This window comes from Poecile atricapillus, chromosome 10 (assembly GCF_030490865.1).
Source record: "Poecile atricapillus isolate bPoeAtr1 chromosome 10, bPoeAtr1.hap1, whole genome shotgun sequence".
Taxonomy (NCBI): Eukaryota; Metazoa; Chordata; class Aves; order Passeriformes; family Paridae; genus Poecile; species Poecile atricapillus.
The window spans coordinates 15,859,087-15,876,840 of record NC_081258.1 but is presented as its reverse complement, the minus strand read 5'-3'; the positions used below and the strand labels follow the sequence as shown (position 1 = coordinate 15,876,840).

Below are 17,754 nucleotides of genomic sequence, written 5' to 3'. Positions count from 1 at the left end.
TGACTTACTGAGTAACTATTTTGTGGTAAGTAAAAAAGAGGCCTTTTGACATTAGTAGAGCTAGAGTTACTTCAATAATAAAATGGTAATTTATTTGCAACTATTTCTTTCTACAAAATACTTCTCAATTTCTGTGTAGAAATCCTTGTGGATTTTAGATTTCAAAAAGAGGTGGGTGGGAAAAAAAGGAGAATCTTCAGTTTCCATTGCTCTACTTCAAACTACTTCCTGGATACCAAAATAATACAAAGAAGTTCTTAGAATCAGGTATGTGCAGCTGCAGTTTCTGTCTGTGTGTATATATATATATATATATATATGTATGCATGCATCTATGCAAACTCCAGGAGCCCAACAGATCAGGACATTGCAAACAGTTTCAAACTGGCTCCAGGAAGAACTGGCCTCTCCACCACACCAAAATGCTGCAGCAGCTACAACTTCAGAGATCAGAACAGGTCCAGGCATTTCTGTGTGGCTCCTTGTCTGGAAAAACCTCCCCTCTCTCCACACAACCTTGTCTCCAATCTCAATTCCAGTGACAGGCCCTGCTCAGCTGAAACTACTTTAAATGCTGCTGCATCATGCTGCATTGTGCAATGCAGACATCCTTGGAAAACTCAGGAATAAGACACCACCTTGGGACTGCAGCTGTAAAGCCTTGAGATCACCCCCAACATTCTGGCCAAAACACTCATCTAAACTCCAGGGTGAGCTGCCACAGAAACATGGAAAGGAAGCCCAGAAAAAGATCCCAAACAAAGTCTATTCCATGTTGAGCACAATCCCTAAAAAAGAAGCAGCAGCAGCAAATTATTTGCTCTCTACAAGCCTTAAAATAGAAGCTCTTACACTGATGATGATGAGCATTTCAGCTCAGCTTGTTTGCATACCCTGGAAGGGGCACTTTTCTAGTTTTACTGGCCATTGAAACATTGGTAGAGTTCAGGGGAACATAACAATTCATATCAGAATATGAGTTGTAAAACTGATGTTTAACCTCAGCCCATACCCTCCATCATGACATTCAAATAACCTCAGTGAAATACAAACATGAAGGACTTAACAGAAGTGATTTAGGTTGGACCAGAGTGCACTGTTATTCAGTGCTGCTGCTATCTTTGTCCTGTACTTTGTATTCTCTTACAGGTAATACCCATTAATAGACATCATTTAAAAATCTATCAATTCTTTTAAAGAATTCAAAATTAACATCGGTGTTTTATTTTGTTCCTTAGAGGATAAGATTCCCTGAGCAACAAACTCAAAAGGTTCCCTTTGTGAAAATATGTCAGAGTAAATAAAACTAACAATTCTTAAACATCCACAGACTGGATTTTTTTCACAGGATTTTGATAACATTCACTCACACATTCTCAGGAGAACTTCAAGAATTTGTTTTACAAACAATGCCTAGCACAGCAGAGACATGGTTTTATAGGTCCTGCTCAAAGTAACATGCTGTTGAAAGATATTATTACTTGTCCCAAGGTGCCAGAGCACTCACGTATCAATCTTGTGGACATAAACAGGCTTTGCATATGTACAGACTGCAAGATGCAGGCAGAGGCTGGAGGTGTGAGGGTTCTCCTGACTGACACGTGGTCAACACTGGAGTGTTTACAGTTTTGCTCCACAGGTCTTACTGAAGATCCAGTGTTTTTCTTTTATGGACACGTATTTGAACACCCTGTGTTTTCCACACACAGTATCCCAGTATAAATGAAGATTCTGCAGGATCTTTTCATTTCCCTGATTCATAGAAGCAAACATTCAAAGGAGACTCTCTGCTCCTCTTTTTGGGAAGCCCCTTCTTTGTCAGTGAAAAAGGAATGAAAAAAAGTCTATAAGGTTAAAGGAAACCAGTTCTCAATGAGGAAAATGCCATTCTCTGCCTAAAAACTACTGTGGACTCCTCATAAATAATTGGTTCAGAGGTTCAAAGCATAAGAGTAACCCCTCCAAGTGCTGGAGGTGCTGCAAATTCTTACATAATAAAGACTCATAACCTTGACGATGGAAGAACCGCATAGCCCTTCATTATGTCATGGTTCCAGTCCAAAATCCAATGGAGACAAATGGAAAACACCCATTGTCTTCAGCACTTTGTAAGAATCAAGAAAATTGTTGGGTTGTTGCTTTTTTTTAAATATGAATGAAGGTGCTTTTACCACTGAAAGCACTTTCCCTCAGCCATTAATAATGTCTGCAGTATCTTTTCTAACTAGGGCATCTGTTTACATAAAAAATGCAGTCAACATATTCCACTTAAAAGCCAAAGCAATTTTTTTGATGTTTCACGTATCCTGGGTACAGAAATAACTCTAAACTATCCCACACCTAAGACATAGGATGTGCTTAATCACAGTGAAAATCATATATTCAAACAAGGTCATGCACTCCATCTTAGAAGGTTCCTTAACAGAAGATTGACAAAGTAAATATTAAGTGGTTGAAGAATCCTCTTCTAGAGCACAGTATTGGAATGATTTTTGCCATTAAAATCAGGGTCATGGTTATAAAAGGCAAGAGGTAGATACATACATCTGGATTTTTACAACTTTTCTGCCCCTCTTTGAAAAAATGAAGATGCACAAAATAGTTTAAGGCATTCACTTACCATGGATTTGGTGAAAGGTCGAGCCAAGGTGAACAGCAGAGTGTACACCCACCAGTTACGATGAATGGAGGAATAAATCATATTTCCAGGGTGGACTGAGTTGGATGTCACCCCATGGGGGGAGAGGCGTCGGTTCAGCTCGTTGGAGAACAGGATATTGCAAAGCTTGGAGCGGTTGTAGGCCAACATAGCCCAATATTCCTTCTTAGATGGAGAAAGCAGGCTGAAATCAAGCTTTCCAGAGGAGTCTTTAATTTCTGTAAATCTGAAAAGCAGTAAATATGCCTTAGATACCCCAGAGTTAATTTCATTCGCATTAAGAACAACATAAAATGTAGACAAGAGAGTAGATCCTGGCCAGAACCAACATAAAACAACAGCTTATTTAGCAGTTGAAAGCATCTACTGGAAATTGCCTGAGACCCAAGCAACAGTCCCATATAATATGGCAGTAAAATTATTGGATAATTAGAAACAGCAAATAATAAAGAAAAACAACTCAGAAAACACTTTGATGGTTTAAAGACATGGTATGTAACTTACAAAGCACTTTATTTTAAATTTAAAAAAAGAAAACTGAACAGATTTTGCCATATGTCCATAAAAGCACGATCAGCTTGGAGAAAATAATGTAGGACAGAATAACTCTGCATTAAAAGTAGAACAACCCAGCTCTCTTTTCTTTTCCTCTTCTTCCCATCCCCTGATCATTTCATCCAGTGCTCACACACAGCACACTTGCATTTAAGTGTTCAAGTAACTATGGATGAGTCTCACTGCCTCTTAAGCTTTTTTTTAGATTAAAAATTGATGAATATAAAGGGGTTATAACCTTGGTAACTTGCCATCAATAGTCTTATATGTTTAAAAGATAAATGTAAACAAAGCCAAAATGAGTTCTGGCAGAGTATAATGTTTTTAAGTATACCCATGGCATGGCTGAACACAAATCAAAGTAACTAGTTGACGTTTTTTAATTGAGTCTGACAGAGTCATTAAACACCAGCTGTTTGTTATTAAAAAAAAAAAAAAAAAAAAGGAAAGAAACAAAGTAGTGAATGTTCTAAAGACATTTAGATAAAGAAAAATAAATTTCCATAAAGCATTTCTCCTCTCAGTTCTTACAATTTCATTTATTAATTTACTGGTATCTGTTAATATTAGAAAATAATACTACATTTAGTTACAGATCTATGTTTCATTCAGAGGAGCTACTAAAAATAAAAAGGATTTAGCAAGCTCTTTTTAATACTCAGTTTTCAGAATCAGCTGGGGAGAACAGGGATAAACATAATTATAGTACACACTAGAAAAATGTTTTAAAATATCTTTACTAATTTTGCATCTCATGCCCAGAAATGAAGAGATCAGCTGGAATTTCTACATTCATTCTGTGAGCAGAATTATAATACGCTCAGAGAAAAGCAATACAGTATTTGAACTCAAGAGGAATCCAGGATGTTCTGTGTCTTGCAGAATTAGCCCTTCAATTTCAACAACAAAATTTCTCTTTCATAATTTTCAGTTAGATAAAATACATTTCTGAAATTAACAGGACTATTCTGGGAGGAATTTCCTATATTCATTCCACAAGTAATCACTTATGACACCAAAAATAATCTATAAATAAAACTCTTTGTGTGTTACTGTATAAAGGAAATACGGTGGCATATTTTGAGTCCAGTCCTGCAAGTGTGCTTGTGTGAGTCAATCTCATTGCATTCAGGGGAATAAGGGCTGCACAATCAAATTAACAACACAGAAATAAAGACAGAAGGAAAGTCAACCTACTTATTATTCTGATTTTAATATGACATGCTTAAAGTACCCAAAAGCTTAATTTAAACAGAATCCATTTGTGCTGAATCCAGAGAAGTAACTAGAAATGAAGGAAGAACCAAAGAGGCAAATAAATATTTTGCCTTGGAGCAGTGTGGGATAGCATTTTCTGCAAACATGGGACTTTATTTTTCCCCTAACAGGGGGTCTTGACTCCAGCAAAAAGATCCAGTCAAGGTTTATGGAAGTAATTAGATACCAACACTTTCTGTTTTACGACATGGTTTAAGGCACAGAGTTCTCAAGTAGGTCAGAAAGAACGACTATCTAATAATACCTAACTAACTCCTTACATAAACTTCTTCCCATTAAACAGACTGGGGGTGGGGAAAGCACAGTTATTTACAGTGACCAGTCTAAGTGATAACATAAGGTGCAAGACATTATTTGGACTCCTTAGAAAAAGGGAAGTTTAGTAGTTGTGTTCATTATTTTATTCAAACACAGACTGTTACTTATTTCCTTATGGGCTTCTCTAAACCTTGGCTGATCTCTCTGACTTATCAATGAGCACTTTCAAAATGTTTTCAAAAACACAGATAAAGATGTCCAGAGATGTGAGCCCTGGTTACACACAGTACTTAATGCAGTGAAAAACAAAGATGTCATTTAAAATGCTATCAGAGATACAAACTTACAAGGGGGAACAAGCATCTGACAATTCAACATAATCTCCCATTAAATAACAGCTCATTTATACATATCCCATTGTGCCCTCCACATCTGGCAAGTGATTGGAGTTGGCAGATTTATTTCTAGAGCCTGCCCTGCAGTAGCTGCCCTCACTCCTAACAGGACTCTGCTACTTGCTTTCACAAACCTGGTGTGATTTGCAAAGATAAGGATGTCCAGATTTTGTTACCACCTAATTACTAGACATTTCATGTCTTTTAACAGTGGGGAGGATTATTACTGGCATTTTCTATTGCTTCCTTTCATTTCAGCCATCATAAATTTAAAGTGGTAAAAGTAAATCTATCTGCAGTGTGTCATTTATACCATAAGCCCCTGTGTTTGGAAGTGATAAAGGTTTCAGCCCGACCCTTGGCTGGTCTCTCTCTACCAGGTCCCTGGGGTTACATTTTATGGAAACATGATTAAAAAAAATAAGCTTCATTCTGGGTCACTAAAACATTTCAGAAATATGAAGACAGGGGAAAAAAAAAAAAAAAAAAAAAAAGGCACTCACACATTTTTCCTTTTAGTTTGCTAGAGCTGCTACACACGACCAAAAGCGAAATAGAAATCAACAGTAATGTTTAAAGCTGGATGCTATAGGTTTAATCCTGCAGTCCTTGAACTAAATCAGCAAGGAGCAAGTGGTTTGTGCCCAGTAAAATTCAGAACTGGGGCATTCATTTTGCACAAGGAACTTTATTTAAATCAAAACCATCTTTTCAGTTATTAACACAGAAACACAAGCACATCTGAAATAAGACAAACCTCATCAACATCTTTTTTGCCAACTATATTTTCCTGGCAGTAGAAAAGATGAGCATCTAACATTTTAATTAAAAAATTCACCAAAAGAGGCATAGCCAGATTTGTAATATGTATTAACTACACTACTTCCCATTTTACAATTATACAGCTAATGTCTGCATTGAATTCCCTAATTTCTCATTATAAAACAACTGGATTTCATCTAGCAGTTTTTAATTGCATTGTTTCTCCTGCTAAAATATCTGCACATTCCTCTTGCTAAGATGTTGAAGTTGTTGAATGACAAATCAATATAGGTCGTGCCATTCAGATTTAATCAATTATTATTCCATCTCCTCACAAAATCAATGAGTGGTCTGAAACACGGCGAAAATCTGCATTCACACAAAGAATAATCAAAAAAATATCTACATACTGTTATAAAACTAGAACATGCTTTATCCAGCAACAGAGCCAAATCCAGAAACATCCACAGGCATTAGTAATGCTTCTATTTTTAAAAAGATTATTCAAAGGCAAATGCTTGAGAGCAAGGACCTTCATTTTCAGAAACTTCTGTGGTTCTGCTGAAGCTGTTTCATGCTCCAAGGATTAAAGATTCCAGCAAAACCAAAGTTAACATTCACCAACCTGTGGGACTCGGAGGACACCACGACAACCCTGGCAGGAGATGACTGGCGTAAAACATCTTCCAGAAGCTGGACAAGATAGAAATGTCCCAGGTGGTTCACCTGGAAGGTGGACTCCAGGCCATCCTCCGTCAAGGACCAGGGAGCACCGAACACGGCAGCGTTGCAGATCAGGATGTGGAGGGGCCTGAAAAAATCGAAAGAGGACAAAGAAAAGTCAATTAAATATGTGTAATTACACCCCTGTGTGAACAGGGTGAAGGAGCTGATTCCAGTTGATTCCAGCAGCCCCACTCAGGGTCCAGCTGAGCCCCACAGTGGCACATCCTTGGAGAAAGGGTACAGAATAAAAGGCAAAATGCCACTTCTCTCCCAATTGCCAGTTAGGAAAGTGTCTCTATCTGGAGCATTTAGAAAAGAAACCTTTCCTGGGTGAGGAGCAACTCCTGCCACTTTCTTGTACGGGGTACATGACACCTGCACAATTGGTAGGGCACAAGTGATTAAAAAAATAAAGACACAATGCAAAAGAGCACATGTACACATTTTATACTTCTGCAGCAGATGAAGTATGCTGTTAAAAAATGCAAGACTGAGATGGGAAAATAAAAACATTCTCCAATGTAATTTTTGGTGGAAAATCTGTACACAAGACATATGAGATCCTTGAGGCAGAATCCTTCCTCACTGAACTCACCAAATGCAGTTTAAATAGAAATGCCATGATAAAGGAACTTGAAATGAAAGGTAAGATTCTACCACACTAAGCTAGAAAAGAACCTAGGCTGCCACATACCTCTCTCAATCAAAAAACAGGTCCAGAAAACTTCAAATTCCTTGAGGTCTCCAGTGTAATCTCAGGATACTACACCTTGCAGCCTTCCCAGCCTCCACAGCAAGATCAAGGACAAACGCCCTTTCTGTTCTTTCTTGTCTCTTTCCAAACCCTTACGAAACACAGCAAAGTCTCTGGTCCTCAGACCTCAGATGGATCTGCATTTGCTAGATTGCATCATCTCTGAGCAAACCTTGGCACCGACAGCGTGTTCTTGTCCTTGAGTCAGAGCCTGACGCAGCAGACCTCAGCAAGCTCTACCTGAGCTGAGAACCCCAGGTTTGAGAGCCTGCATCTGGCATCCCTCACCCTGGTGTATTTCATTTGGAAAAGTCACACAAAATAATGACAGCCAACAATTCCTGCACTAACACTTGTGATGTCCCAACACCAGAATATTAAGATCTGTCACATTTGTTTAGCCTATTCCATCCTATTATGCCTTTACTGCAATCCCAGGAGACAAAATCAACACTCAACATAAACTCTAACTCTGAAGGTAATAAATGAAGCACAATTAGGAAAAATAATTGCTTGCCCTCTGTCCTTCTCAAGTGCCTCCTCACAGCCCTCCACACACAGCGTGGCAGGAGACAGAGTCAGAACCTCTCCCCACATGATTGAAGGACATGTATACTGCAACTCTGAGCATCTGCAGAAGGAATTCTGGAAAATAATGTGCAACATGAAGCCCCAGGTTGACAGACAAACCTAAGTAATTATATTCCTTCTGCCATGTTTGAAAGCACCAGATTTTGATAGCTCAGTTTTCATTTTAGGGGGAATCAAACACACCTTAGCTGAATACTGAAAGAAATGCATAAGGATGGACATAAAGAGTAGACTGTGTTTTCTTATTAAAATAAATTTCAATTTCCAGCCCATTGGGAAGTTACCAGTGTAGCGTGCTTGAATAAGAAGTTAACATTCTATCATCTGTTCCTTTGCCAACCTGGAAAATTTTAACCAAAAGCTCCAGAAGCAGAGTGAAACATCTGCGCGCTTTGAGAGGCTCCGTGTGTGAAGTGCTGGATTTCTGATTTGCCTTTTGGGCAGTGCCACCCATACACAGAATATCTGTGCATACATACTGCACCCACAAAAGAAACTGAAGATAAAGAGGGACTGTCCTTACAAAGGCAAAGCTCTTTCTGTTCAAACCAAATGGCAAAAAAAGGCAGCTCTTTGATCTCTGCAGCCTCACTCAGCACAGCACAAGCAGGACATTCACTGAGTTGTGCAGGATCATATTCTTTAGAAGGTAACAGATCTTTTGAAGCACTTTTTATCAAAATCATTTAAACCAGAGTTCATTTTGCCTGTTTTGAGATGCATCTGCCAAGAGGAAAACAAAGCTGCTTGAAGCTTGAGAGGGCATGGAACTTTGGATGATTCATCACCTCTTATGAGACTTTATGAAAAGCTCTAGCAAGAATTAATTTACAGATTTGTACATCTGCTGGGAAAAAAGGAACAAGTTTCTCCAACACAGACGCAATTTTTGGTATAAGAGCCTCCTGTAAGAGAACTGCAGCACATGAATGCAGTAGCAATACCAAAAATATCATCACCATTCCCTCCAAAACAAATATGACACTTTTTAAAAGTCAGTCATTCTATTTGATAATTGTAATGTGCACTAGGAAGTGATAAATCACAGACAGAAAGGGTTCACATATTCCACCTATCCAAACTGTAGTGTCCTGCACTATCAGTAATTACACAATAACTAGCAGACGGGAAATACACACTCTATACCTAAATCTGTCAGCTCAATTAATTAAAAAGAATATTCTAGAACTATAAAATGATAAAATTTAGTACTTTTTTAATTTTAGGTCATTTAATTGGATTTTATAAAAGACATAAAATTATGTTTCAGTCTATTTTATGAAATTCATATTTTTCAAAGTCCATTTCTCATTTTTTCAAAGTAAAAGTAGATATAAGAGACTGTAAAATTAACATTATTTACAGTATTTTATTATAAAAAATCTGTGAAGAAATAGAAAAATAAATACAGAAATATTTAAGCAGTTATTGTATTGAAAAGTTAGTATCAGATTCCCTTTTAGAATTCTTTTATTTTTAATTAGCACTAGTGGTTTTAAATGCTAAATAAAAAAGGATTTTTTCCTAGATAACTCCACAGAAAGGAAACCTAAAGGGTTGTATGAATAGACACTGATGTTGTGTTTCATTTCAGCTCAGAGAAAAGCCACCTCTCAGTTTCGGATCCATGTCCATTAAGCTATCGGTGTCTCTCCTCAGACTGCTAACAAAGGTCCAATTACTGAAAATTGTCATCTAAGTTTTTGTGACCCGGCCATTTGCACACCAGGAAATGAATGAGATTACCTGGGTAACAGCCACTGTGCAGTTATGAATTTCAGCCACAGATGACAGATTCTAATCTCAATGGTGCAGAGCTCTGTGTCACTGAACATATCATTATGCAGGGACAAAATTTTTAAGATATGTGACAATTCACACCACACATCTGGCACTGCAGCTTTCCTTTATGACAGGAGTATTTTCAAGTGATAGCAGAACTGTGACCTTGATTTCACAAGTTCATTTAAAACATTGCTGCAATCTGCATGAGGCTTCCTCCTGAGCCCAAGGAAAAAAAAAAATCCCCCCTCAGTTTAAAATAATTTGTAATTCTACATCAAAGGCACAGCTAAGGCCAACAAAGGATATCAGCAGCAAAAGAAATTTTCCATAGTGTTTACTCCTGGCATCGACACGACCAAGTGCTCCCTCTAACCATGACACTGTTAGATATTTCTTGAAACACCACAGCTAAGACCCTGCAGAGTGTTATAAAAATTTTTCTCTATGTCTCCTTAAAATGTCTTCAGGCAGTGACTCCCATCCCACCAAGGAGCTCATGTGGGCTGCCAGTGCCATTTAGGTGGGTGCTGGGACCTGCCCATGATCTGTTGTGTTATATCAGGTGGTCACTGCTTCTTGGGACTCCAACAGCAAGGCACACAGCAATCCCAGCAAACCCTCACCGAGCTGGAAGGTGTACCTACAATTTAGAGAAAGTTAAAAAGCATGTAGAATTAGCCAGGACAATCTTAAAGGTGAATACCTGAGCTGAGATGCAGCTAATATTCTTATACTTTACAAAGCCTGTGATACTTTACTAACCTTTGCACTGGGGAAGTCATTCAGATCTCACATGCTGTGCACAATTCACCATTAGAAGCAACTAAGCAATCCAGCTCCTCTGGACTATTTGAAAATACAGTAAGTGAATACATTAGAGAGATACAGAAATTAAATTGTTGCTATAAATCAGTTAGTTATGAAATTTAATAATCAATTTGTTAGCACCTGATGTAAAACTGTGATCTGTCAGCAGCCTCCCAAGCTGGCTGTGTGCAGCAGTAGATATTTCCAAGGGAATTAATTACTGATGATTTGCAAAGGTAAGAATAATATTTTTGAACAAATGTAGCCTGTGCACTAGGAGGTTAAACAAACACCACCAAAATGTCAACAGAGCTCTTGGCTTTGGTGTTCTCCCATTTCAAACGTAATGAAATAGTTAACCAGAGAGTATGCAAAGGGAATACTTTCAAATCTTCCCATGAAGCAGAATGTCACACCATCTGGGGCACTTCTCAAGCGATTTGAAAAGTTCACACTGTTTGGAATTACAGAGAAATTCAACAGAAAAGGCCTCACCATATCCCCAAAGTCCCATAAGCAACTGTAGACCTCTGTCACGGCCAGTAAAGAAGGCAGAGCTGTGACTTCTCTTCCACAAAGAAGCAAAGTCACAGCCCACCAAACTTTTCCACCCCATAACCCTGAACACCCAGGTTGCTTTCTCTGAGTTAGAAAGTTGTACTTATTTCCATGAGGGAATGCCTAGATACACAAAGGGAATATCTGACAGGCAAGAGAAGCTTATGGCTCTCCAGAAAATGAGAGAATTAAACAACCTTCTCCAGAAATCCCCCTCAGTTTTACAAGCAGTACTGACAGGAAACCAAGCAACAAGAAAATCACTAACTCAGGGTTCAGATAGCAGCAGGAAAACTCAGAACCGTGTATAATCTAGTACTGACACAAAAATATTTAAATGTTTACTTGTTCAATGTAAAATAAAAACAAAAAATGCACTGCTTAACGAATTTTGGAAACAAATGCTTAATGTCTGACTTCCCTTTTTCTAAAAACATTGGCTAAAAGGTCATAAAAAATACCCTTATTACCAACTGCCAGCTGACAGAAATGTGGATCCTTGTCAGACAGGCTTCATTTTAAGGCAAGCCTCTAACACAGGACTTAGAGCCCTGATGGATGACCTCCTGCTAGAAGCAAGGAAAATTCTCTGCAATTCATCCTACTGGATTTCTTTGCAGGATTTGACACTGTTGATCAGCAAATACTTTTGCCTCACTTCTAAGAGATTAATAGGAGTGGACTGAAACTGCTCAGATTCTTCCTTCATAACACATACATGGGAATTGCTAGGAGCAGCTGCTCCTGTGCCTTCCTAATACATCATCTGCATACTGCCATATAGGTCAACCATCCCTCAATCATTATTCATTACCTCTCTAGGATCTTCAGTGTACAATTTCATAAGTGTTTGGAGAAGGAACAGAGGTCTCAACTGATTTGGAACTAAACAGAAAACATCCATTAGTCATGATTTTCCCTTTATTATTTTTTCTTTCTTATACGGCGAGGGACAACTACCAGAATAACCCCACATCATCCTGAACCTTCAGAAATTAATAAGAGACAGCAGTAATGAAAATATCCAGAATCTGGTAATTTTCATTCAGCAGCCCACCTAAGGTCACTTGCTGCCTCAAAGTGGTGCATCTTTTCCAAGCTATGGCAGCAAATCATTATTTACACAGATTCACATGCAGCCACAAACAAGTGTAAGCTAGACCTAGAGAAATACTCATTTTTGCAATCACCATGGAAGGATTTGTTGTTTCTGCATGCATTTCTAAATACATAAATTTTGTTTGCACACAATATGGACTTGATAGAAAAAGAAAGTTACAACTCACAAAAAAAAAAAAAAGTAAATTACTACTTTTGTTACATATTTGTAATATTTTTCAATTGAAAACAGCTAAACCCATGGAAAGTGTTTTTGAGACCACAGTTGATCATACAAAGAATAGAACACCTCATGGATTTTGAGCATTTCACTTGCCAATGACTCTTCACTGATTTGCCCAGAGATTATAGAGCTGGAACAGAATTCAGAAAGCCCCTACAGCAGCTGCGTGCTGCCATTCAGACCTGAAAGATTTCATGTTGTGATGAAATTTAATGTACTTGACATCCTTTGGGATTTTGGGGAACAGCTAATAAAGAAATACAAACTATTATATAAATTTTTGGTTTGTATGATCCACGGCCAGTCTCAGGCCAGCAGTGAAGTTTCCCTACCCAAGTGCTGGAAGACTCTTCCTCCTGTGTTTTAATTATCTCCTCTATAAAGCATTTAACTAAATACACTAAATACATTTTAATGTATATATAATTAAATATTCTGGCCTTATAATTCAGAATTTTTAGAAGGCAACATCAATGAAACACACAGAACTTCTCAAAACACATTAAGCCATAATGCTCAAAAATCCTTGGTATATTTGTGACAGAATATATTTTAATCAGTTATTAATCATATTAATCATACGTATTTTACCTATTTAGGTGCTCAAAACAGCTTTCACAACTGGTGCATCTTGTGGGAATTTTTTAGGAAGACAGAGCCCCAAGCCATCTTAGACTCACCCAGGATTTAGGCACAGATTTGGCTGAGAATGGGCACCAGAAGAGCCAGAGTGCTGAGCAGAAAGTCCCTGGAGGGTTTTCAAGACTTCTTCATTAGGGCAGAGTGAAGTGAGTGCAAAGTGTCCAAAGACAACTGGCAGGTTTGGAAATTTTGGACAGCACAGTTATAAAGCTATGTAACAAACACCAAAAAAAAACCTTTTTGTTAGTAATGTGTGAAAACACTTCATAATTTTTGTAGCTGTAACTGTATGTAGAATTACGGTGAAGTAATATGGACTTTACTTTAAAAAAAATAATAATATTCTGAGGCAAAAGGTATTTCCACGATAGAGCAGATGAAAGGGAGGTGATCTGATGAAACCATCAGGATCTCTGCCTCCAGGAAAAGGGGGAAGGGCTTAAGCTTCTGAGATCTTTAATTTTTCATTTATAAAATACTGGAAATAGTTTTTGGATCCACATGACTTGACACATGCTACCACAAAGGGGTAATTGTGTACGAGAGCTTAAAAACAGAAGAAAGAAGAAAAAAGAAAAACTATTTATGCAGAAAACCAATCCCTAGGCTTTAATAAGGCACAGCATCACCACAAAGAGAAAAAAAAAGTTTTAACCTAGTATTATTATGTACGTTTCAAATGTAGTCAGCCTTTGATCTTATTTAAATTTAAGATATGTGCTGTCTGCAACAGTAACTTCTGAACTATGCATGTTTCTTAATTCAATGTGGGTATCTTTTGACACCTCAAAATGCACAATGTTGTCCAGAAGTTTGTGCCTCGGTGGCACTACCAGGATGCCAATTGAATTCTGAGAAGACAAATGTAAAATCTCAACTGTCACTAGCTTTAATTCACAAAAAGTAATTCTATTAATGGCAAAGAGTTAACAGAGTGGTACAGTGATATAAAATATGCTCAGGCTTGGAAAGACAATAAGCAGTGGCAAGAATCATCTCAGGTAGAGATAGGTCAACAACAGAACCATCAAACATATTGGCATAAAGGCATAATTCATCTGAATCATATATTCATTTTTTCCAGATTTTTTAGGTTATATTTGTAACAACTTGCTAAGCAGATCCCATTTTTACATATGTATTCTCAGGTGTGCATAGAATTTATCACACAGTATCTACTATTTAACTGTCATTCAATTGGAATTAAAAATAACACACCTGCAATATGTCAGTTATAATATATGGAAATGCAGAAAAATCATATTCTGGATTGACTTTTCATCAGGCTCCAAAATCTTAATTGCACCTGCAATACTCCAGCACACTTCTGCCTGCAGGGTGAAAAATGAGTGCAGTTACAGAGTTTGGGGCCTCAGCTAAGGAAGCCAGCTGAAAACCTGGCCCACTCCATTTTGGGTCTGCTTGGGAAAATGAGACTAAACTTCCAAATGGAGAATCATAATTCATAACTGCTGTCTTTTCCATATTTCTGCACACATCATTAGTGAATAAACTGTTAGCATACGCCAATTCTTACCACAAAAAAAAAAATAAAATGCTGTCTTAAAGTATAGGAAAGTAACAGCAGTGAAGATCTACATCTGGAAGTCCTGCATAATTCTGAATTGCTCCTACCAATTCAGAAAATTCTAAGCAGTAGCTATTGGCAAACATGGCTTCATATCTTTGGAGTAATTCAAGATTTTTCAGGATGATTTCAGCTTTTTTCCCTCAAACATTGAGAACATTAAATTAAAGTCATACTGTCTGGCAGAAGACAACTTTAATTCAAGCCAAGCAGCACCATGCACCACTGAAAACTACAAATGCACATAAAATTTCCTCTGTAACTTTACTGTTCACTCCTGCCTGCTGTTTTGATCATGGAAGTGTTCTTGTGATGAGAACTGGGCAAATGCCATGACACCACGGCTGTAAATATTGACAACAGGTCCTGTCTTGGGCGTTTTAGAACTGGAACATCAGAGCTGTGCCCCGTTAAAATATGCAGGTTTCAGTCAAGTATGGGATGGCCAAACTGAGAAATAGAAACCAAGGTGCCACATCCACAATTCTGCACTCCTACAGAAACACCAATTCTACAGACTCTGAACTATCCAACACTGACCCTGACTGAATTTCAGTGCTATGTTCTATACAATCACAGGAGGGCTGTCATTTTGTCTATAAGGGGGATTAATACCAACCATAATTCCTCACATTGTGCCCATTCAATGAATAGCAGATTCAATTCAGTGTTTCTTAGTTCCAAAACACTAATATGAAAGATTGGTTGGTCTGCCTCTGCCAGCTGCACAAAAATCAGCTCATGCCAAATCCATCTTAGCCCAGAACATTATTATAAACAGATCATTTATTTGACTTTCCATAACAGAGACATTCAATGAACTGCCTGAGCTGGAAAGCAGCAGAGGGGAAAGATTTGATACATATAGAAGAAGCAACTTGAACAAATCCAGCCATTTAGGTTCACTGAGATCTCTTTCCCCATTCTCATCCTAAGGTTAGCACTGTCTTCACAAGGAAGGAAGATGGTATTCATTCATTCCTGGTGGAAATGTCCAGTGTGGAATGTATCTGCAGGAAAAAAGCAGAAATACTAAATACTAAAAGACAGCTGGCTTTCTTCAAAAAAATTTGTGCTAGAAATCTTTGAGCACTATTTTTTATGGGACACCCATTTTATGTGTTAGTCACACTGTGTTCAGGTTGTCCTACAATGCTAGATCAAATATTAAACAGCAATATTGTTTTATTCTGTCTCCTCCCAAAGTTGACTTTGGGAGATCAAATTAATTTAGGTTTTTACCTTATTTTGCCCACAGAATCCTTCTAACTGTGAGAGCAGAAAAAACTGGAGGGCACTGTCCTGCTCCTAGAGAAAGTTTGAGTGCTGCAATCACAGAACTGCAGGATCTAAAATAATCTGCAAAACCCTTCTCCCCAAAGCTTTATTTGAAACTGCATGGATAAAAAAGTCTCAGAAAGAGAAACAGCTGTATCAACTCAAGAGTATAGATAATGCAAACAAAAAAATCTTTTCTTTTTCTGAGAGGATGAAGGATTTTCTAGAATATATTTATAAGAATATGGCATAATTTGCAGTGTTTATATATTCAGAGCTCAGATTTTATCTTTGGACAAGTCTACAACACCTAACAAATCCATATAGGAATAAAAGATTTCTACCAAATCTCAGAAGTATGATAATTTATAGATGAATCATCTGACATTTACTTTCAAACAAGGAAGCCTTCTTAGCTTTAAAGTACTATTCCAATTGATATTAAATATTTCTTTTCAGAGTAACTCTTTCCTCCCGTTCATTATTTATGTTTTCCTCAAGGCTCCCTCTGTTGCATCACTTGTTTTCTGTATGCAACCAGCCCTGTTAAATTCCTGCTGAGCAGAGGATGACATTTCTTCATTCCTCACGTAGTTTCCACAATCTCTCAGATTCCCAAGCACATTCAAGATGGATTTTTTTTTTCCTCTACAACTTACTTGATTAAGGCGAGAGATTCACAGTTTCAGCAGTTTCCTCTCTGCTCTCTGCAATACAAAAACCCCCAGCTTCCCCAGCTGCAAGAGGTTCTAACTCAATAAAATTTAGGGATCCTTTTTCTGGAGTTGTTCTATTTTAGTTTTCTCACCCAGGAGGAGATCTGTTCTTCAAGACTGTTTTCCAATTGCTATCAACCAGGGAAGAACAGGGTCCCAGGCTGGGATGAGACTATAAGCACACCTTTACATCTGCTGACAAAAAATAGCACCTAGAGCCACAAAGTGTTCCGGAAAAGCAGAATTTCAGAAGGCATGCCTATCTATTACCTATTTTATAAATTTTCAATTATTAGGTCATGTGTCACCAAGACCAACATGTTCTGGAAAATACCAGTGTCCCAGAAACCAACAGTGAACCGGGGACACTAAACAGAGAATATCACTACTTGCACAGAGAAGTTTAAGATCTTCAGCACTGAAAACTAAAGGCCTCTTCACATTAAATGCTGCAATAAATAAAATACAGGTCTTTATTAAAATGTGTGCGCTCATACAAAATTTCTCCTTGACATTTTAGAAGTATTGTAGTTTTTTCCAGAAACCAAGATTTATACAGCTCAGGGCTCAAATGATAGTTTTGTTTGGGGAAAAAAACCCAAAAACAAAACCACTTCATTTGCTTTTCCTACCTGCTTTATTATTGAGAGATCTGTAAGAGAAAGAAAACCCTGTTCCCTTAACGTATTTCCTACGCTCATTAACAGGAGTGACAGGTCCCTCATGGGACAGGGAGGGACTCCAGCACAATGTGCTTCTCCTACAGAGATATCGACCTCCTTTCAGAAATTTTGGCTGCCAACTGACAAGACTGGCCCAAGCATAGAGAGCAAGGCTCAGTCTGTCACTGGAGCCTGTGAGATTCCTTCCAATTGCTCATAAAGCCACTGGTGCAAAGGAATCCCCGAGGTGACAACAGCCTCTGGACACTGCGGCACAACGAACCAACGAGGGGACAGACAAAGGTCGTTAGTGTTCATTAGAGCTGGAAAACACATCGGCCCACCACTGCAGCAATAAGATGCCTCTGCCACATAATTGCTTTTCCAAACTTATCCAG

At 38.0% G+C, this 17,754-nt stretch overlaps 1 protein-coding gene across 2 annotated transcripts in view; it reads right to left on the bottom strand.

The window, feature by feature from the left end:
• WWOX (WW domain containing oxidoreductase) overlaps positions 1-17,754 on the bottom strand; it is a 477,226-nt gene that overhangs the window by 362,417 nt on the left and 97,055 nt on the right. For both annotated transcript variants that reach the window (XM_058846198.1, XM_058846199.1), the window contains exons 7-8: positions 6,533-6,718; positions 2,621-2,885 (exon numbers count right to left, since the gene is read on the bottom strand). In XM_058846198.1, the coding sequence (XP_058702181.1) occupies positions 2,621-2,885; positions 6,533-6,718 (451 nt within the window). The remainder of the gene's footprint in view (positions 1-2,620; positions 2,886-6,532; positions 6,719-17,754) is intronic.